Source organism: Mustela nivalis (genome assembly GCF_964662115.1).
Source record: "Mustela nivalis genome assembly, chromosome: 20".
NCBI classification, from domain to species: Eukaryota; Metazoa; Chordata; class Mammalia; order Carnivora; family Mustelidae; genus Mustela; species Mustela nivalis.
In genome coordinates this window covers 20,326,314-20,344,668 of record NC_139039.1, presented here as the reverse complement: position 1 = coordinate 20,344,668, position 18,355 = coordinate 20,326,314, and the positions used below count along the sequence as shown (strand labels likewise).

The 18,355-nt window shown below is 37.9% G+C and overlaps 1 protein-coding gene across 9 annotated transcripts in view; it reads right to left on the bottom strand.

Annotated features, from left to right (window-relative positions):
- Positions 1–18,355, bottom strand: part of MSR1 (macrophage scavenger receptor 1) — a 111,600-nt gene that overhangs the window by 44,329 nt on the left and 48,916 nt on the right. For all 9 annotated transcript variants that reach the window (XM_082715622.1, XM_082715621.1, XM_082715626.1 and 6 more), the window contains 3 exons: positions 17,814–18,226; positions 13,207–13,393; positions 3,808–3,888 (listed from right to left, as the gene is read on the bottom strand). In XM_082715622.1, coding sequence (XP_082571748.1) covers positions 3,808–3,888; positions 13,207–13,393; positions 17,814–18,226 — 681 coding nt within the window. The remainder of the gene's footprint in view (positions 1–3,807; positions 3,889–13,206; positions 13,394–17,813; positions 18,227–18,355) is intronic.

Below are 18,355 nucleotides of genomic sequence, written 5' to 3'. Positions count from 1 at the left end.
AGGACCCTGGGATCATGACCTGAGCCGAACGCAGAGGCTTTAACCCACTGAGCCACTCAGGTGCCCCTCTCTTATTTTTTTTTAATCTTAGAACAGTCCCCACTCTTTATAGAGTGTCACTCATGGTGACATCCATTTTTACCATTTGTTCCACTAATTTAATAAAAATGCACTGAGCACACCTATGCCAGTCCCTGTTTGTTCCTAGAATGACAAATGTCCTTATCTGAACAGATCTTCCAGTGTGGAGACACGCAGCAAGAAAGTGAACAAATAAAGAAGGATGGTAATTTTGGAGATGATAATTTTAGAAAAAAAGAGAGAAATGCAATAGAGGATGCCTTGCTTAAGAGAGGGGGATCAGGAAGAACCACCACCACTACCACCGCCCACCCCCCGCCAAAGATGGCTTCCTGAGTACATCACAGGGATACTCGGGATACAGCTGCTCAACTAGGAATTATGTCACATCGTCAGTGGCAAACAAATGAGTCTGTAAATGAGGTACATGTGACACTTTCACAGAAATCACTTGCTCTCTAGACATCTGTTATGGGAGATGTTTACGCAGGCTCTGTATAGCCTACGGAGGTGTTTGACCAGTTTAGTCATGTTGGAAAATATGACCCCTAAATGTTAAGTACCATGACTGAACTTTATTCCTAGAGACCAGATTCTCTGAACCTTTCCAGTGACAATTAGCTAATGTTCTACAATAACCTATGGCAAGGGGAAAGGGTCTGACACCTGCTGCTAACCCAGAGGCAACCTGAGTACACAGAATCCCAGTCATGGAAGGTTAGTGTTTCCAGGAACCTGACACATCATCTGTCATTTTGTAGAGGCAGAAATAGAAGACTGGAGAGAGTAAACCATTTATGGAAAGCTGGTCTGGAAATCAGTCCCATATCCTGGGTTTGTAGGCTTCTCTATTCAGGCTTCTTTCTGTGGTCCAGCAGACTGGGGAAGGGCAGGCACTCTGAAGTCATGCCTTCTGGGTTCAAAGACTTGCTCTGCCACTTACAGCTACTGATTATCTTGGGCAAGTCATTTAACTTCCCTGTGCTTCTCTAAAAAAAGGTGCATCGTTGGGGCACGTGGGTGGCTCAGTGTGTTAAGCCTCTGCCTTCAGCTCAGGTCATGATCTCAGGGATCTGGGATCAAGCCCCACATCGGGCTCTCTGCTCAGCAGGGAGCCTGCTTCCCTCTCTCTCTGCCTCTCTGCCTTCTTGTGATCTTTGTCAAGTAAATAAATAAAATCTTTAAAAAAAAAAGGGGGTGCATTTTTTATCCCTAATCATAAGTCTGATGTGACGGTGAAGAGAGTTAATAAGTGTGAAACATTTGAAAAGTGCCTGCCGTACGGCGAGTGATTTCCTCTCCCTCTAATTATTCCCCTTCTCCTTCTTCTTCATGATACAATCATTACTTTCACCAGCTTTTTGTCAAGGCTGCTAAATTTAATTTTATTTAATGATATGTACATAGTTTGTGGACATTGTTGGATTCTTGGGCACAAAGGCAGAGGCTTTAACCCACTGAGCCACCCAGGCACCCCTCAATTATGTTATTTTTTATTTTATTTTATATTTTTAAAAGATTTTATTTATTTATTTGACATACAGAGATCACAAGTAGGCAGAGAGGCAGGCAGAGAGAGAGGAGGAAGCAGGCTCTCTGTTAAGCAGAGAGCCTGATGCGGGGCTCCATCCCAGGACTCTGGGATCATGACCCAAGCCAAAGGCAGAGGCTTTAACCCACTGAGCCACCCAGGCACCCTGATTATGTTATTTTTGAGATAAAGCAAATTTTAACAGAATGTCTAGCCCAGTACCTGAGTAACTGCTATAGTATGTTTAATGCATTAATCATTTAGGATCACTCGAACTTTAAAAACTTTAAAAGTTTCTCAGGTTTACATAACATGGTTGTGAATCTAGGGGACTCTGAGTTGGTCAAACTGAGTTTAATGAGCTCAGCTAGAAGGACAGGTGGGATTTGAATGAACTCTCTGTAATCAGGAAGTAGAAATATGGCTGCCCATCGTATACTCTTTACTTCCTGATTCCGGTACTTGTACTGGGCAATTAGGCAATCTGGCAGAGAACAAAACAGAATGCAGCAATTAAGCAGGGAAGACTCCACGAGGAGAGATGCCTGGTAACCTGGCTACTTCTGCTGCAGTGCCCGACTCCAAATGGCAACTTTGTCATCTAAGAGTCCATTTATTCCCCCAAAACGAAATCTAACATTTATATGAGAAACCGCATAACACCGAGTTGTGCCAACGAGCAGCACCAACGGCCACAGACTAACCCCTCACTAAAAGGGATACAAGCAGCTTTGCAATGGGATGTCTTTGGGGTATTAACAAACACTGGAACTTTTAAATCCCTCTTTCTGTTTTACACATCCATAGTTCAGAAGCAGTTGCAAAAGCTGCTCCCAAGATGAAACTTTGTGCAGCAAATTGGCGCCTAGACTGAACTTCCGTGGTTGAGTTAGAAAGCTCTGACAACTGTGGTCGGTAATGGAGGAGTTGACAGACCTCTGACAGTATTAGCTCTGACAGCTGATGGAATGCTGGTTACGTCCCCTGCTATGAAACGAGTGCACCGTTGCGAGGATCTCCTGAGTGCTAGGCAAGTAGAAAGACTTTTCTGAATAAAGATTCTTACCTGGCAATATTTTCAATGGCATACCAATAACCCACCTGATATACATATATATGCATACACACACGATTATATATGTCATCTATAATCACATAAATAGATATATAGATATTATGTCAAATAATTTTAAAATCTTTTTAAATGTGAACTATGAACTGGGTTTTTAAGCATAATGTTGTCAAGGTCAGAGAGGTGTCAAATTTGAGTCTTTCATTTTTAAATACTATTTTTGTATATAAGCTGGGCTGGTGGATGTATTGACCAGAAAGAAGAACATTTTATATAACCAAAAGACAGACTAATAGGATGAAGTACATGACATTTAGACATAGTTCTGGCAGCACGAACCATTCTAGTTACACTTAAGGCACGCCGTGTACTCCCCACCTTTAAAGTGCATGTGGGTATCTGATTTCTAGCCAAGAATAACATGATAATCATGTTGTTGCTATTGTCTCCTCTATTTTGGGGAGAGCAGGGAAAGTTCATGCTCTTTCTCCTTTTCTGTCTTCTATTATCTTCTCTCAAAATATTGCTTTCAGGATTACAACATCAACTGAGGAGAATAATTTAAGACAATTTTGCTCTAAGTAAGATACAGAGAGTACCTGACAGCAAAGGTAAAAGTCATCTGTATTCAGTCAATATTTATATTTAGATTTTGTGAGTTTAAGCAGGGAGAGTCCAGTTAAGGTCTATGTAAGGAATGCAATCCAATTTCCTTCAACACACGTGCACACACACATATGTGTGCATCTGTGTGTGTGTGTTATGCATATATATTCACTGTGAAAATGATCTTCATATTCTCCTTCTCATGTGACCTAAAGCTAGGGCTGCCATATACTGTGCACAATCAGTAACACAGACAGCACTCCCCAGATATATGAAAAAACCCCATGTGGTGGCTTTGGCTAAAGCATTTAACTTTCTTCAAAAAGCAAAAGTCAGTTACATTCGGTACATGATAATGCTTAGGCCACTGGAAAACATGTACTATTCCCTTTGCACATGCACATACACAAACACACATGTACTCCACAGGAGACAAATCAGATAGGGATTCCCCTACATGCGTATGTACATGTATATTACCGGATCCCGGAGGATATGATAGTTATTATTTCCATACCTACTGGACCTGGAATGCCTCGTGGACCACTTTCTCCAGCGGGACCTCTGTCTCCTTTTTCACCGGGGGGTCCAGGAGGACCTTTAAAAGATAAATGACAATTTCCAATCACAGTTTTAAAACAATGGTAAAATGCATATGTCATGTTTCAAGACTGTTCTTTAAGTCTTCTGTTTGTTGTGCTGTAGCATAGAATGAGTAAGACTGACCCTCTTGACTGGAAGGTCACCAGAAATACACAATGTAGCTAGCTAGTACATACTTACATGTGCCCAGCACTTTTTTAGGTTCTTGGAACCCAGGAGCAGAGAAAAGACCTGGAATCAATGATGCCATAAACTCACCTTAGTATTGGGTACATACTAGGCAGATTCCACTGTATGGACGTAGACGCTGTGTGGAACATGTGTGAGGATGCATACACCATGTGTGATGCACACATAGTTGACAACCAAAAACCATGTTGTTGGAAATGACTAACTCACATCTCTGAGAGACATGCAGATCCGTGGGAGCAGCAATGGTTGAGATGCCTTTGAGAGACTAGGAACCGTAATTTGAACGAGGAAGAGAATGAGATGAAAGAGAATTCTGAGGGGCGCCTGGGTGGCTCAGTGGGTTAAAGCCTCTGTCTTCAGCTCAGGTCATGATCCCAGAGTCCTGGGATGAGCCCCACATCGGGATCTCTGCTCAGCAGGGAGCCTGCTTCCCCCACCCCGCTGCCTGCCTCTCTGCCTACTTGTGATCTCTGTCTGTCAAATAAATAAATAAAATCTTAAAAAAAAGAAAAAAGAAAGAAAGAAAGAGAATTCAGAGTAAGAGGCAGAGGCTTGGGGAAAGGCAGGGAAGGTGAAAATGAGTGAAAGAACACTTTTCCAAAAAAAAAAAAAAATGAACAACATGGGTTTGGATGGTGGCTCCTCTCATATACAGATTTTTTTTCCCGATAAATACAATACAGTACTGCAAATATATTTTCTCTTGTTTATGATTTTCTTAATAATATTTCTTTTTTATAGCTTTATTTAAGAATATTTTGTATGTTAAATGTCCTACATACTGTATTCTTAACCATGGTAACCAACTATTACAGTTAAGGCTTCCAGGCAATAGTAAGCTATTAGTGAGGTATTGGGGGACTCAGAAGTTATACACTCATTTTCAAGGGCACAAGGGATCAGCACCCCAATGTCTGCATCATTTATAACTAGAGTTGTATTAAGTAGTTGTATTAAATAGAATCCCTAAATAGATACAGATATGATGAAATCAGTTGGAGAGGTTGCAGGGACAATTTTGACTACCTGGCCCCACAATTTCCCGAGTGTCCCCTGAGTACTGAATTTAATCAATACTGATTTAGTCGTTAGAATTTTCTGTGCCCAGCAAAATGGATATCTAGTGATCGCCTCTTGAGAATGATGGCACTTTGGAATTTTTTTTTAAGTTTTTATTTATTTATTTGAGAGAACAAGCAAGAGAGAAAGCATGAGTGGGCTGGGGGGAGAGGAAGAAGCAGACTTCCCGCTGAGCAGGGAGCCCAACACGGGCCTCTATTCCAGGACCCTGAGAGCATGACCCGAGCCACCCAGGCACCCCTGGCAGTTTGGAACTTAAAAGTTACCCTGCTAATATTCCCTCTTCCACACGGAACTGCACAGGACAAGTATTTATCCCTTCCCTTCAAGCAAAACAATTTGCAATTTTCTTTTCAACTCCAAAAGGAAGAAATGAACTTGGCTATACCACAGAATAATAAACAGCAATGTATTAAAAGAGGTATTTTCAGTCACTGTGGTTTGGCCAAATGCATAGCCCAAATATGATGCACAACTCTCTTTAGCATCACTGGCTGCAGAGCACCTGCTTACACATTTTAATTAGGTGGGGGAATAAAATATCTGAAGAATCTGAAGAGAGGGCCACGTGAACAGATAAAGATTATCTCATGAAAAAATGTATTCTGTTCATGTTCTAAGTCCTGTCCCTGATTCTCTCCATTTTTCTGATCTGTTCCATTTTTCAAGGTCCAACCTGGATTGTAGAACCTTCCTTCCCTGATTACTCAATTTTTAACATATCATTGTTATTCTCAATGGCACATTGCCCCTTTCTCTTCATATGCATCGTGCTGCATTAATATTTTATTATACTTTCATTACAAAAGCAACTCTACTTATTACAGGAAATACAAAAGCCTAGAAAAATACAATTCATAATTTGATCTTAAGAGACTAACCATTAACATTTATTCTTTTGTGTGTACTTTTTATTTTGTTTGACTGCCTTTTTTGGGGGGGGGGGGTAACATAATCATGTGCAAACAAATTCCCCGAAACTATAGCTTCATGTTGGAGACATATATTTAGATGTTGCCCAAGAAATGACAGGGTTCTACATCAGGGAGGAGTTGCACCTCCACAACCATGAACATGGCTGCAGTTCATTCATCTCTACACAGTGACAAAGTTAAGGGCAAGCAGGACAGACAGACTCAATTTGCAGCCAGCATTTTGCTGAGCAAATTGAAAGGAAGCAAATCCACTCTTTCTTTGGGGGAAAGGAGAAAAAGTGTACTAGGAGAGATTTTGATTTAGCAATTAGAGCTCTAAAGCAAGACACAGACATTTCAGCAAAAAGTAGAATGTGTAAGATAAGAAACAAGTCACTGACAGACTAGATTTCGGCTCTTAGCCTCTGTGGTTAAGAGTTTTCACCATTTATTCAGCCAGTAAGAGATGGAACTCTTTTAGAAACACTTCCATTTCAATTATTTTGCAGATAACTCTGTAGAGTAACTGCATACAGCTCTCACGTTGGAGAGTTAATCCATTCATAACAGATACATGGGCTATTTTATATAACTCTGAGTCAAAGCTCCCTCTCTGTATTTTTTTTTAAAGACTTTATTTATTTAAAAAAGAAAGACTTTATTTATTCATTTGACAGACAGAGATCACAAGTAGGCAGAGGGGCAGGCAGAGAGAGTGGGAAGCAGGCTCCCCTCTGAGCAGAGAGCCCGATGTGGGGCTCCATCCCAGGACCCTGGGATAATGACCTGAGCCGAAGGCAGAGGCTTTAACCCACTGAGCCAGCAAGGCGCCCCATGTATTTTTATATAAAATACTGATACCAGGTTTCTGACTCCCAGAGTAAGAAAATCAGTTAGGCCTTAAAGAATTCTGACTAGGTATATTGGCTGTTACGTTTGTATTGTTATTTTATTCTTCATGTAACATTAATTTCACTTATTATGTTTCATTTTTATACATTGTTATATCTCTTCTCCTGAGTAAAAAATGTGGGAAGTATCTCAATAAATACTTTCAGTGTCTTTAACATATTTGGGTGAATAGAAGTACCCAGATAATACACCAGTTTTCTCTTAGCTTTGTGTGTAGAACTTTTTTTTTTTTTTTTTTTAAGATTTTATTCATTTAAGGGGCACCTGGGTGGCTCAGTGGTTAAGCTGCTGCCTTCGGCTCAGGTCATGATCTCAGGGTCCTGGGATCGAGTCCCGCATCGGGCTCTCTGCTCAGCAGGGAGCCTGCTTCCCTCTCTCTCTCTCTGCTTGCCTCTCAGTCTACTTGTGATTTCTCTCTGTCAAGTAAATGAATAAAATCTTTTTTTTAAAGATTTTATTTATTTATTTCAATCACAATCACAAGTAGGTAGAGAGGCAGGCAGAGAGAGAGGAGGAAGCAGGCTCCTTGCCGAGCAGAGAGCCCGATATGGGGCTTGATCCCAGGACTCTGGGATCACGATCTGAGCTGAAGGCAGAAGCTTTCACCTACTGAGTCATTCAGGCACCCCTGTGTATAGAACTTTTGAGAACATAGTCAACTCAACACTATCACGCAACCTTCCAAAAGTGGTCTCTCAATCCCTGCTGTAGGGATCCTAACCATCCTGCACTTGACTAGTCTAGAGATTTTTATCTGGTCTGAATGTATTGTGTCTATTTTACCCTCATACTTCCTTCAGTTCCAGCTTTAAAAAAAAAAAAAGTACCTCTATCAACTATATATATAGAAATACAGCTATCTATTCTGCCATGTTATGGAAGAAAGAAGGAAGAACTTAAAAGTCAGGAGACTTGGTGTCTTTGCAGTCACCTTTGTTCTGAATTACTATCAAGCCCTAAGAAGTCACACTATTTTTCTTCAAACTTCATACCATATAACTGCGAAGTTCTAGGGATAATCTGTAAATGCTGCAGCTGTAATTTGCCATGGACAACTTCCTCTATAAAACACACATACAAAATCTACTACTTAGCTCCCTATGATTTTTTTTTAAAGGAAAACTAAGATTTCTACATCGCCACAAAAAGAACTGATTTAGAATACTCAGTAACCATAAATATCAGAGATCAAAATTACATAGTTCACGAGAAAAGCAAACCCAGGCATATCCTAGCATTTAAAGTCCTCAGATGATATCAAAGAACTAATAATGTCTGCCTAAATTTCCAGAGCTATGTGTCTCTATGTCCTATTCATTATGATTACACATTTTCTACTTTATTCTTAATCTTTCCTTGTCATCCTAGAAATCTACCACATCTTCTAATAGCTAGGCTATTATTACTTAAATGTGCCTTTCTTTCCTTTTAGTTTTCATGCATATTGACTTAGATATCTTTAATTTGGAAGAGGCCTTGAAGATTTCTTAATCAAACACACATATAGGGAGGCCAGAGAGAGTAAGACCTTAAAGTCCAAAAGTCCAAGGTCTTAAAGCGAATTGGATAAAACTAGAAATAGACCACTTCTTTCCTGACCTTCTAGGCTATCCTATTCCCAGCGTAATGGACTTTATTCCTGGCATCTGTTTTTCCATTATTCCTGGGAAGAATTTTTCTATTACATAGTGGGTAAAGCCACAACCATTTTTTATTTTTAAAATCATGGAAATTGGTTGCATAAATCTCCAAATTTAAATTCTATCGATTGTTTCTTCTTCCTTGACATGAATATGTTTATGTCTGAATATAAATATGCTTTTAGATCCTGGCAAGAAAATTAGTTTAAAATTTCTTTTCAAAAAACATCACATTATCTTTTCTCACACTGAACCATACTGTATTTTATTTCTCTTAACTCCTCTCCTCAAATGTTCACCAACTTTGTTTCTTTAAATCATGCTATGTCTCACCCCCTACCAAACTACTTCACTATTGCAGTGATGAAATTCTATTTAATCCTTTAGACTCTAATGACTATAATTACTTGAAAATGTGTTCAAATATTTTTGTCTCTTTTTTCTTCATGATTACTTAGCAACTGTTAATATCAAAAGGGGGGACACAAAGATGCTAATCTGACAACCAACAAATGATAGGGCACTCATTAATTTGTACAATTTGGTTTTTTGGGGTTATAGTTTCATAAGTATTTATTAAAAATTTCTTTTATGCCTAGATGTGGTAGAGAATATAAAAAAATAGCCCCTAATTTTAAGGAATGTATTAATTCCAAGAAGAGCCAACACTGCTCTAGAAGACAATGCAAGGTACTTTTCGAGATGACTATCATGTGATGATTTCTCTGATAAAAAATAACTATGTTTAGTATAAAGGAAGATACAGATGTCAGGAAGAGTGTTACTCTGATGGAACTAGAGAAAGCTTCACATATCAGATGGACATTGAATGAGAGATACGGTATTTTCAGACAGAAATAGAAGGTAAGATATTTAAGGGAAGGGAAAGGCATAAAGCAGGATATAAAAAGTACTGGGTATGTTAGAATCACAGTTAAATCACTGGAAGTACTTGGTATCAAAAAGGGAAGAGGGAGGGAATCAAGTATTCAAAAGTGATTAAAAGACACATTATAGAAGACCCTGAGTGCCACAGAGAGAAATGTATAAGGAGCAAGTGGTAGGCTTATAATCTAGGGTTTCTCTTCAGAAAGACTGCATTTTTAACAGTAGTGTAGACAGGATTACAGTCTGAAAAGAAAGAAATGAGGAAGGAAATGCTTGGGAGACTATTTCAATAGTCTGGTAGAGTGGTGGTAAAAAAAAGTCTATACAAGAAAATAAAGAAGCAACCAGGGGATAGAGGATATAGAACCTAAGAACTGATGGCAGTTTCAGAAGAAAGAATAAAAACAAAATTGCTAAGCTGGAAATCTGGAAAAATGACACTGTCATTACAAAGTATGACTCAGTAAGAAGGAAGTGCTAGTTCCACTTATTTATTCAATATATATATATATTTGCTTATCCACTGTACAGCAGGGCCCTCTAATGGGTGCTGGGTAGGGAGAGATTGCCCAGAGACACGAAATTCAACCTCACGGAACTCACAGGCTATTAGGGGAAATGAATGCTAAACAAATAAGCCAATGTGTATGTTCAACAACTTCATGAGTAGCAAGTACTGTGAGGAAGTTAAAGCAAATGATGACACCGAGGGACGGGGGAGGAAAAAAATGACCTCCAAAAAGGTGTTTTTGAATGGATCCAAAAAGGAGTGGAGTTCTAAGAGAGGAACATTTTGAGAGAGTGGGAGTCTAGAGCACATTAAGGACAGCCAGAAGGGAAACTAATACTTCCTCTTTCGTTACTTACTTACACGTTTAAGTAGCACTTTCATTTTTCCAGATTTCCAAGCCAGACAGAAGGAATGCCAGAGGGGAAGTGGGAAAATGAGAGCAGAGAAGTAGATGAGTTCCAGACCAAGTAGGAATTTAGATTTATTCCAAGTCAATGGGAAGAATATGGAAGGGGCTCAAGCATGAGAGTTAAACATCTACTAACTTTTTAAAATACCACTCTCTTGCTCTACGTAATACAGAATGGATTAGAAGTTGAATCAGGAGGAACAACTGAGAAGATGATGTAGTGCATCAGACAAGCATAGTTGCTTGAATGAATGTAGTAGGAGCAGACGAGATAGCGAGAAGTGGTTTTATTTAAATGTGTGCAAGAAGAGTTAACAGGACTCCTAGATGGGGGGAAGTGGCAGAAAGACATCGGTAACAGCCTCCGAGATCTTGGGAGTGTATAACTAGCTGGCTAATGGATAGGGCTGATAAGGCCTGGGAAGCAACAGATCTGGAGAATTGGATGGGGTAGGATGCTCAAGAAACAAGGGTTTGGTTTTGGATTTCTAAAATTTTGGATATTTATTTGAAATCCGAAGTGGAGCTTGTCTAACTATTAAAGGGAATGCTGGTTAATTCAATTTTTTCTTTGTCATCTGTGTTAATACAATAATTAAAGAATGCATGCAATGCATTCCATGTAAGTAAGCTATAAAGCACAATAAAACAGAGAATACACCCGTGATGTCACAAATCAAGAAATAGATCTCTATTTAGGTGCTCCCCAATCGCATTCATCTTCTTTTTCAGAGTTAAACATAAACCTGAATCTTGTGTTTCTTCACTGGCTTTCCTGCACTTTACAAGCCAGCATTCTTATTAGATATGTATGCATCTATAAATCCACATTATTTGCTTTTGCTAAATTATAAGCATTTGAAACAAAACAGTACTATAGATAGTTTTCCAGGACTTGCTTTACATTTTTAACAAACAATTGGTGTTACTTTACACTTCAGTAAACACTTGGGTATTAGATTTAAAGGATTTTTTCCCCTAAATTAGTGTTATATTACAAAAATCTCAGGGATTTCTGTTTATTACTCATACAATAAATATATTAAAATTATAAATCAGAGTTTAACAGACATGGAAGCTGGAATAAGAGGATCTAACACGAATTTAATTAGAATGACAAAAGAAAGGACAAAGAGGGCTGTGACAAGAAGCAACGGTCCGAGACTGAAGCTGGTAACTCTCCCGAATTTATGCTAGATTTAAATCCATAAATATTAGAACTAAAAATAAATGCAAAATGAATAAATTATCAATATAAAAGCACAACTCGTAAAATTGCTGGTAATAAAGACAAGGAGGGTGACAAGCAGATTGGCAGTCATTTGTAAAACAGCAAGGAAAGCCAAAATCCAGAGAGATATCCTCAAAATATGAATTGAAATAACCAGAATAGGTGTCAACCTAAGAAATATGGATGCAAAAAGAAAAGAAAAGAAAAGAAAAGAAAAGAAAAGAAAAGAAAAGAAAAGAAAAGAAAAGAAAAGAAATATGGATGCAGTTGAACAATTTTAAAGATCAAGGACAAAATAGAGAAAATGGAATCAAAAGCTCTCACCTTTTAGACTTTCACTAAATGAACCTCCAAAAGATATACTTTAGAAGAAGGAAAATGATCCCAGATGTGATGTCTGAGACACATTTAGAAGAAGGGAAAATTGGCAAACTCATGTGCAAATTTTAATGTTGTCTATATAATGTAAGAAAAATAATACTGACTGAATTCCTGCTTTTTTAAAAAAATAAAATAGGAATAAAGTATACTCAAAAACAGCAGAAAAGTAGAGAAAGGGGCCATCAGACAAAGTTTTTAAAGTTCCCTGTATATTTAGGATCAAGGTGAAGATATCGATCAATGTTAGACTTTGTTAAGATCAAGTTCAAGATTAGAGAGTCTCCAAAAATTTTGGTGCCTTTGGTGGAAAGAAAAATTCAATGAGAAAAATATCAATCCATCTGAAAGTAGACAAGAAAGGAAAGCAAACAGAGCATATAACTGGACAAAAACTGTACAAAATAAGATGGTAAAAATAAGTACAGTGAAAAGAAACGATTAGGTTGCACATTTTTAAAAAAGTGTTCTTGGGATGCCTGACTGGCTCAGTTGGTAGAGCCTGCGACTCAAGATCTCAGGGTTGTGAGTTTGAGCCTCTGTTGGGTATAGAGACTATTTATGAATAAAATCTTTTAAAAAAGATTCTTTGTGTAAAAGAAACCCAAAGCAAAGTAAAATATGAGAAAATATTTAAGATGTAAATAAAAGCTAGAGTAAAAATATATATGGTGTGTATATTAATTTAAAAGTCGGTAAGATTCAATGTACTATGGTTTACCAAAAGCAACCAAAGTAGAAATTGAAAAACTTATTGTTTTGTTATTTTACAGAGTTCAAAGACCTTTCTAATTTATAACACAGTCAGGTAAGAAGTAAAAAAGACTCTGGAGGTTTTGAAAAACAGAATTAACAAGATCAATTTGTGGACAGGTAGAGAATTTGGTGCCTTATAGAAAACTCGTATTCATCTTCATTAATATGGGATAGTTTGAACAATGATCCATTAGAACTGAAAGATACTTTTTTATCACTTTCAATTAAAGAATACTAAGATACTGTTATCTCACTGTGTCTTGATATTTACTTTCTCTGGACATCTGTAGTAAACATACGCTTAAAAACTATTTTGCACCACAGGATTTCAAACACCCAATCTCTGCATATAACAGTGTATTTTAACATATTCTTTTCTGGAGAAATGAGAAAATATTTTACCTTGAATTAAAGTGATATTTTTCAATGTCTGAGAGTGTTCCCAATCTTTCAGTCTGAGATCATTAGTGATGTTATTCAGTACTTTCACTTCTCCTTTTATTTCCTCTTCCAAATTCACTTGTTTTTCTTTCATAGACATAATTTCTGCTGATGCATTGTACACACGCTCTTCTAATCTACTCATGTCCTGTGAAATATAAGCAAGCGTTCACAAAACTGTAAGAAGCCCTGAAAGCCAGGTACTTTTTTCTTTTAAATTATTATATAACATTATGGAATAAGAATATGTAAATTAGAGAACTGTCTTAAAGTACTGATTTTTCATTTTCGAGCATGTCCTCTTTGAACTGAATGGCTGAATTATTGCACCTTCTGTCCCCATAAAATCAGTTGAATATACCAAGGTACGCTTTGGTTCCCAAACACAGAGATGTCAAAATGTTAAAAATGACACAAAAATCTTGTATAATTTTTAATTTAGCAGAAGTGAAATTTCTTTGCATTGTACTTAGAATAGCTACATATTCCAATTCTGCAAATTTGGTAGAATTTGTATATTAAAATATTTTATAGCAATAATAAACTTTAACATAATTCTCATAGTTTTTCACATTCAGTAAAATCTCAATTAGAATTTTATTTTATTTCCATTTTTTTTTTTTTTTAGATTTTATTTATTTATTTGAGAGAGAGAGAGAGAGCACAAGCTGGAGAAGAGGCAGAGGCACAGGGAGAAGCAGACTCCTCACTGAGCAGGGAGCCTGATGGGGGAGTAAATCCCAGGGTCCTGGGATTATGACCTGAGCTGAAGACAGATGCTTAACTGACTGAACCACCCAGGTGTCCCTCTTACTTTTAATTTTTATTATATCTGTGGAGTTTCATTCCTATTTTATATTTTCAAATACATAGATATTTTGTGTATATTTATATACTTACATGCATACATAGATTGTGAATAGGAGAGATCACATCGCATTCTAGAACCTGCTTTCATTTGTCACTCAATGATATACTAAGGATACTTACCTATGCAAGTATTTAGAGACTGTCTTATTTTCAATAATTTAGTAGAATTATATTAATGTATTTGTGCATAATTTAAGATCGCTAGAGATCAAGTTTTGAGCTGCATATTTTTTTATTTTTACATCTTTAAGCAATGCTGCAATGAACAACATTATATATATATATATATATATATATATATATATATATTTACATACTTGTACAAGTGCTTCCATAGGACAGCTTCTAGGAAGTAGAACTGATCAGAGGAACTAAATGTTAAACTCTCTGTTCGGTACTGCCGTGGTGCCCCCAAATATATGGCACTTTTTTCAATCTTACTAATCACATAACAGTGCCTACTTTTGCACCCAAATGCTGGGTACCTTCAACATCCTTCAGTTTGCAGAGTTAAGAGTAAATACATACATAATGAATCACTCTACTTTGCTTTTCAAATTATGATGAGGTTACCTACACAGTCCTAATAAAGCTTTCAACAATGTTTGTCTTTATTTTCCTTTCAAGATTTTGGCTTGGTTTTCCTCTGGGTGTTCGGCTGTTCCTGATGTAGCAAACCTTCTCATCCATTCTGGTGACATTTTCTGTCTCTCTAGTCTACGTTTATCGCATCCTCTGTCTTCGTGGTATGCTCCATACGTTTTCTAAGGACATCTCTGCTAACCTGCTGATGTATTCTCATTGCCCACTGGCACAGAGAAATAAGCAAGGGATATATTGCTCCCTAATCCAGGTACAAAGAGAAAATTATACTTGCCTTGACTGGACTAGACAAACTGAAGTGCGGGGTGGAGAATCAAGGCAGTCAGGGTGCAAAGCCTTTGAGAGGAAATGAAAGAGAACCTTTGGTGGCCCTACACTGAAGTATAGACGCTTATCGGATTTCACTGCTCTAACGGTGCCCCTTGCCCAAACCCTATTCTTTGTCTCTACTCTCTTTCTCCTCCTTTCCTGACTATTTGGCATTTCCCATATCATATGGTGTAAGTCATGATCATGGAAAGTGCAGCACTCGCCATGTAGTCAATAATTCTGTGATAATGCATGGGCATGGATGGGGACTACACATTTTGTGGTACTGAGTAATGTATAGAACTGTCAAGTCACTACTGTATACCTGAAACTCATGTAACATTTAAAATAAATACAATTTGGGGATGCCCGAGGGGCTCAGCGGGTTAAGCAAATGCCTTCAGCTCAGGTCCAGTCCCGCATCGGGGCTCCCGGCTCAGCAGGGAGCCTGTTTCTCCCTCTGCCTGCCATTCCCCTCGCTTGTGCCCTCCCCCACCTCCCCCACAAATAAATAAATAAAAACCGTTAATAAAAATAAATACAATTTGGAAAAACACGTTTAAAGCTTGGATGTGAGCATGGATGCTTGGAAAGCACAGCAACATGAAAAATACACTCACTTCACTTGGGGGGCTCCAGATAGTCACGGAGCAGAGGGCGGGGGCTGGCAGTTGATTTTGCTACCAAAGAACCAGGACTTGCCCATGTTTTTCATACATAAAGCTGAAGCTGCCTTTTTGTTCCCTTTTTTTGAAAGCAGCCTATGGTGTTCGTATTAGCCAGATTTCACTTGAAATCATTTTTACTGGGAAGAGGGAAAGTGCATTTTATGATTTTTTTAAAAGCCTATTCAACAGCCATACACACCTTCCATACTGTACCATCAGTGGCCCCGCTGGAAACTGGCATTTAATTTTGCATTCTTGCAGTTCTTTCTATCAACAATGGACATGATGAATTCCCACCTCTCTCTTTTCTTTTGCGCTAGTGTACTTTTTTCCCTCAAGCTGATGTTTGGTCTGTCCTTGATAGGCATCATGCTGGTATCGCTCCTAAGTCTTTCCTTCAAGCAGCACTTACCGATTCAGGCATTCATTTAATTTACTTATTCCTGCATTGGGCTAAAGATTCGAAGACGAATACAATTGTTTAAGCAGTGGGGATGACAGTCTGAAATTGTTTTCAATGAACACATGTGTGCACACATACACACTTCCATATACACACACTAGCCCTGACCCAGTTTCTAAATCTCTACAAGGGATTACTGCTTGAGGCTCCCCACTGAGCAGGGAGCCCAAAGTGGGGCTCAATACCAGGACCCCAGGATCACGATCTGAGCCAAAGGCAGACACGCAACTGACTGAGCCACCCAGCTGCCCCAGAGTCCTTGGTATTTCAACAGTAACTGATATACTTAGATTCTTATTAACAGTGTGAGAAACACAGTCAGATTTTGGAAGAGGTGACATGGACTATCAAGGCTGGTGTTGGCCATGCCATTGTCTTCTGACGTCTTAAAACCAGGATCACATGAAATTCAAAAGTCCCGAGTGATTGTACCTTATAAAGAAAGATGTAAACTATTCCTTTTGTAACCGGTTTTGTCTGTTCCCTAGGCCATAATTTAGTTGGTTTTCATCTGATGTTATGACTTTAGAGGTTTGCTGTTCCTCGATAAGTGACAGCCATTTTTAAAAAACCACTACTGTTAATACTGTCGCTATACAGAAAACAACTTCATTAATCAAAAATGGGTCTATTCAAATAAAATCTTCTACCAAGATGCCAACATTGTTTAGCTAATGGTGGAAACTTTATAGGCTTCACATTAATTACAATCTTATCTCTTAGATATTTGATAATACAAAGATTACTTTTTCAGAGCAGTAGTTCAATTTTAGTCATATGCTTATTTTTCATGGAATGGAACAATTATAATTACTTAGCAACCAAAAAACCCCTCAATTTTGAAATAAGGGGCTTGCTTTTTAGTTTCTTTCTCATCAATACAAAGCAATTTGGTAGGTGGGCCACAGGACAGTCTATAACAGAGGTGAGAAAATTATGATCCATGGGCTGAAGTCTGTTTTTGTAAAAAAAGATTAACTGGATCCCAACTCCCCTCCTGTGTCTACATACTGTCTCTGGCTGCTTGTGTACTACAATGGTACAGCTGAATAGTCACAGGGGAGACCTTACAGTCCCCAAAGACTAAACCTTCACATCTGGCCCTTTACAGTGAAAGTTTTGCTCACAAGCTGGTCTAAACATGGCTTATTCTCTTATCTTGTATATTTGGCCCTATGATAAAAATTAAATGTTGCAAGTATTATTCAAAATTTAACTCTTTAGTTATAGTTATCTTTACACATTAAAACTTATGCCTACTTCTTGGGAATGACAAACTACTTACGAATGTAGAGTTATGTGCTGTTCATGTAAATGAGGTTTCCATTTCTTTAATGATGAAGAAATTTAGGTCTAAGATAATCTAAAAATTATAATTGGCTTAGACAGTCTCAAGTATAACAAGATTTACAGAATTAAAATAGCTTAAGAGAGTCTATATCCAAGGTAAAAATAGCCCTCATTTTGTTGGGAACCTGGAGAAGACAGTACGTAAATTTACGTACAACCTTCTGGTAAGATTGCCAGAGAAATCAGGGTAATTCAGATGATGTTGAAATGGGGTTTGCAATTTTTCTTTGCTTGAAATATCTAAGGAGATAGGATCTAGATGGATTCAATCCCAGCATGTGACGTTCTAATACAAAAGCTCTTACCTCTTGCTGTTTAAGTGTACTGTCTTGGACTTTGCCATTCAGTGTTTCGATATTGAGCTGCAAATCAAGCAGTGTGGTATTCAGACTTATTAATGACTTGGAGATTTCATCTATCACGTTCCCGTGTCTCTGAACCGAGGAAACCAAGGTACTCAGCTGGAGAAGAACTTCATTAAATCTCTGATCAGTCACCAGACTAAAATTTTGGAAACGCTCTGAATCTATGAGATTGGCTTCTGTATCTGAAATATATTGGATTCTGTTCTCCATGTTGTTAATTTGTTCCGTAACAGCTTCTCGAAATCTCATCTCATCTTCACTGTTATTTCCTTTTCCTGTGAGACTTTGAGATATTTCGTTTGCATTCATTGAGCCAACTGTGCAATTCTGCATTTCCCTCTTCAGGAGCTGTGCTGTATATTTAAGTAAAAATAAACAAGAGTCATGGCCTGTATCCTCTAATGCATACACCACTCCATTCTGTATCATTCCATTCCATTCTAACATTTTGAATGCTACCCTAAACTGGGTATTTACTTTAA